Source organism: Corvus brachyrhynchos, unplaced genomic scaffold, assembly GCF_000691975.1.
Source record: "Corvus brachyrhynchos isolate BGI_N302 unplaced genomic scaffold, ASM69197v1 scaffold1106, whole genome shotgun sequence".
Taxonomy (NCBI): Eukaryota; Metazoa; Chordata; class Aves; order Passeriformes; family Corvidae; genus Corvus; species Corvus brachyrhynchos.
This window is the reverse complement of record NW_008238449.1, coordinates 32018-33264: the sequence shown is the minus strand read 5'-3', so window position 1 is coordinate 33264 and position 1247 is coordinate 32018. Positions and strand designations below refer to the sequence as shown.

The 1247-nt window shown below is 58.3% G+C and overlaps 1 protein-coding gene across 1 annotated transcript in view; it reads left to right on the top strand.

The window, feature by feature from the left end:
• Positions 1–1247, top strand: part of EIF3G (eukaryotic translation initiation factor 3 subunit G) — a gene marked incomplete at its 5' end in the record, with an annotated part of 24102 nt that overhangs the window by 6794 nt on the left and 16061 nt on the right. Inside the window, 2 exon segments of the mRNA XM_017736886.1 lie at positions 1–93; positions 801–1200. The exon segment at positions 1–93 is cut by the window's left edge and continues 3 nt beyond it. Of these exon segments, the coding sequence (XP_017592375.1) occupies positions 1–93; positions 801–1200 (493 nt within the window).

Genomic DNA, 1247 nt, shown 5'->3' with positions numbered 1-1247 from the left:
GATGTTCCCGGAGCCCCTGCACGTCTTCGCCCCCCGCGCCTGCCAGCTCAGCGTCGTGGTGGACGACAAGAAGTTCGTCAGCAACATCACCCGGTGAGGGCCCGGGAATTCCGAGTCGGGAATTCGGCGCTGGGAATTCCATGTTGGGATATTCAGCGTTGGGAATTGGGAGCCAGGAATTCCACACCAGGAATTCGGTGTCGGGAATTCCACACCAGGAATTCGGCATTGGGAATTCCATGTCGGGAGCTCCACGTTGGGAACTGGGAGCCAGGAATTCCACACTGGGAATTCAGCACTGGGAATTCCATGTCGGGAATTCCGTGTTGGGAATTCTGGACCGAGAATTTGATGTCGGGAATTCCATGTTGGGAATCCCATGTTGGGAATTTGGGGCCGGGAATTCAATATTGGGAATTCCATGTCGGGGATTCCATGTTGGGAATTCGGCACTGGGAATTCAGCACTGGGAATTCCACGTCGGGAATTCCGTGTTGGGAATTCGGGGCCAGGAATTCAATGTTGGGAATTCAGTGTCGGGAATTCGATGTTGGGAATTCCATGTTGGGAATTCAGCACTGGGAATTCCATGTCAGGGATTCGATGTCGGGAATTCGATATTGGGAATTCCGTGTTGGGAATTCAGCACTGGGAATTCCATGTCAGGGATTCCATGTCGGGAATTCGATGTTGGGAATTCCGTGTTGGGAATTCCATGTTGGGAATTCAGCACTGGGAATTCAATGTCAGGAATTCGGCGCCGGGAATTCCGGCCGCTCACGGCCCCTGTCTGCTCCCAGGACGTACTCGGGGCCGTTCCGCACCATCACGGTGCGGGACACGATGTCGGACCTGCCGGAGATCCGCAACGGCGCCTCGGCGCTGGAGATCTCCTACAACGGCGAGCCCCAGTCGTGGTTCCAGCGGCAGATCCGCGGCTCCCAGTACCAGCCCATCCTCAGGGATCACATCTGCAAGGTGCGGCAGGGGGAGCCCCCGGATCCCGCCGGGATCGCGCCGAGGGAGCGGCCCCGGGGCTTCCCCGGGTGGCTGTGCCCGGAATCGGGATGGTGGCTGGGAATGGTGGAGGTGGTGGGAATGGTGGGGATATTGGGAATGGTGGAGGTGGTGGGAATGGTGGGGATATTGGGAATGGTGGGGATATTGGGAATGGTGGAGGTGGTGGGAATGGTGGGGATTTTGGGAATGGTGGGGGGTTTGGGGATGGGGGGGGGGGGGGGGGGGGG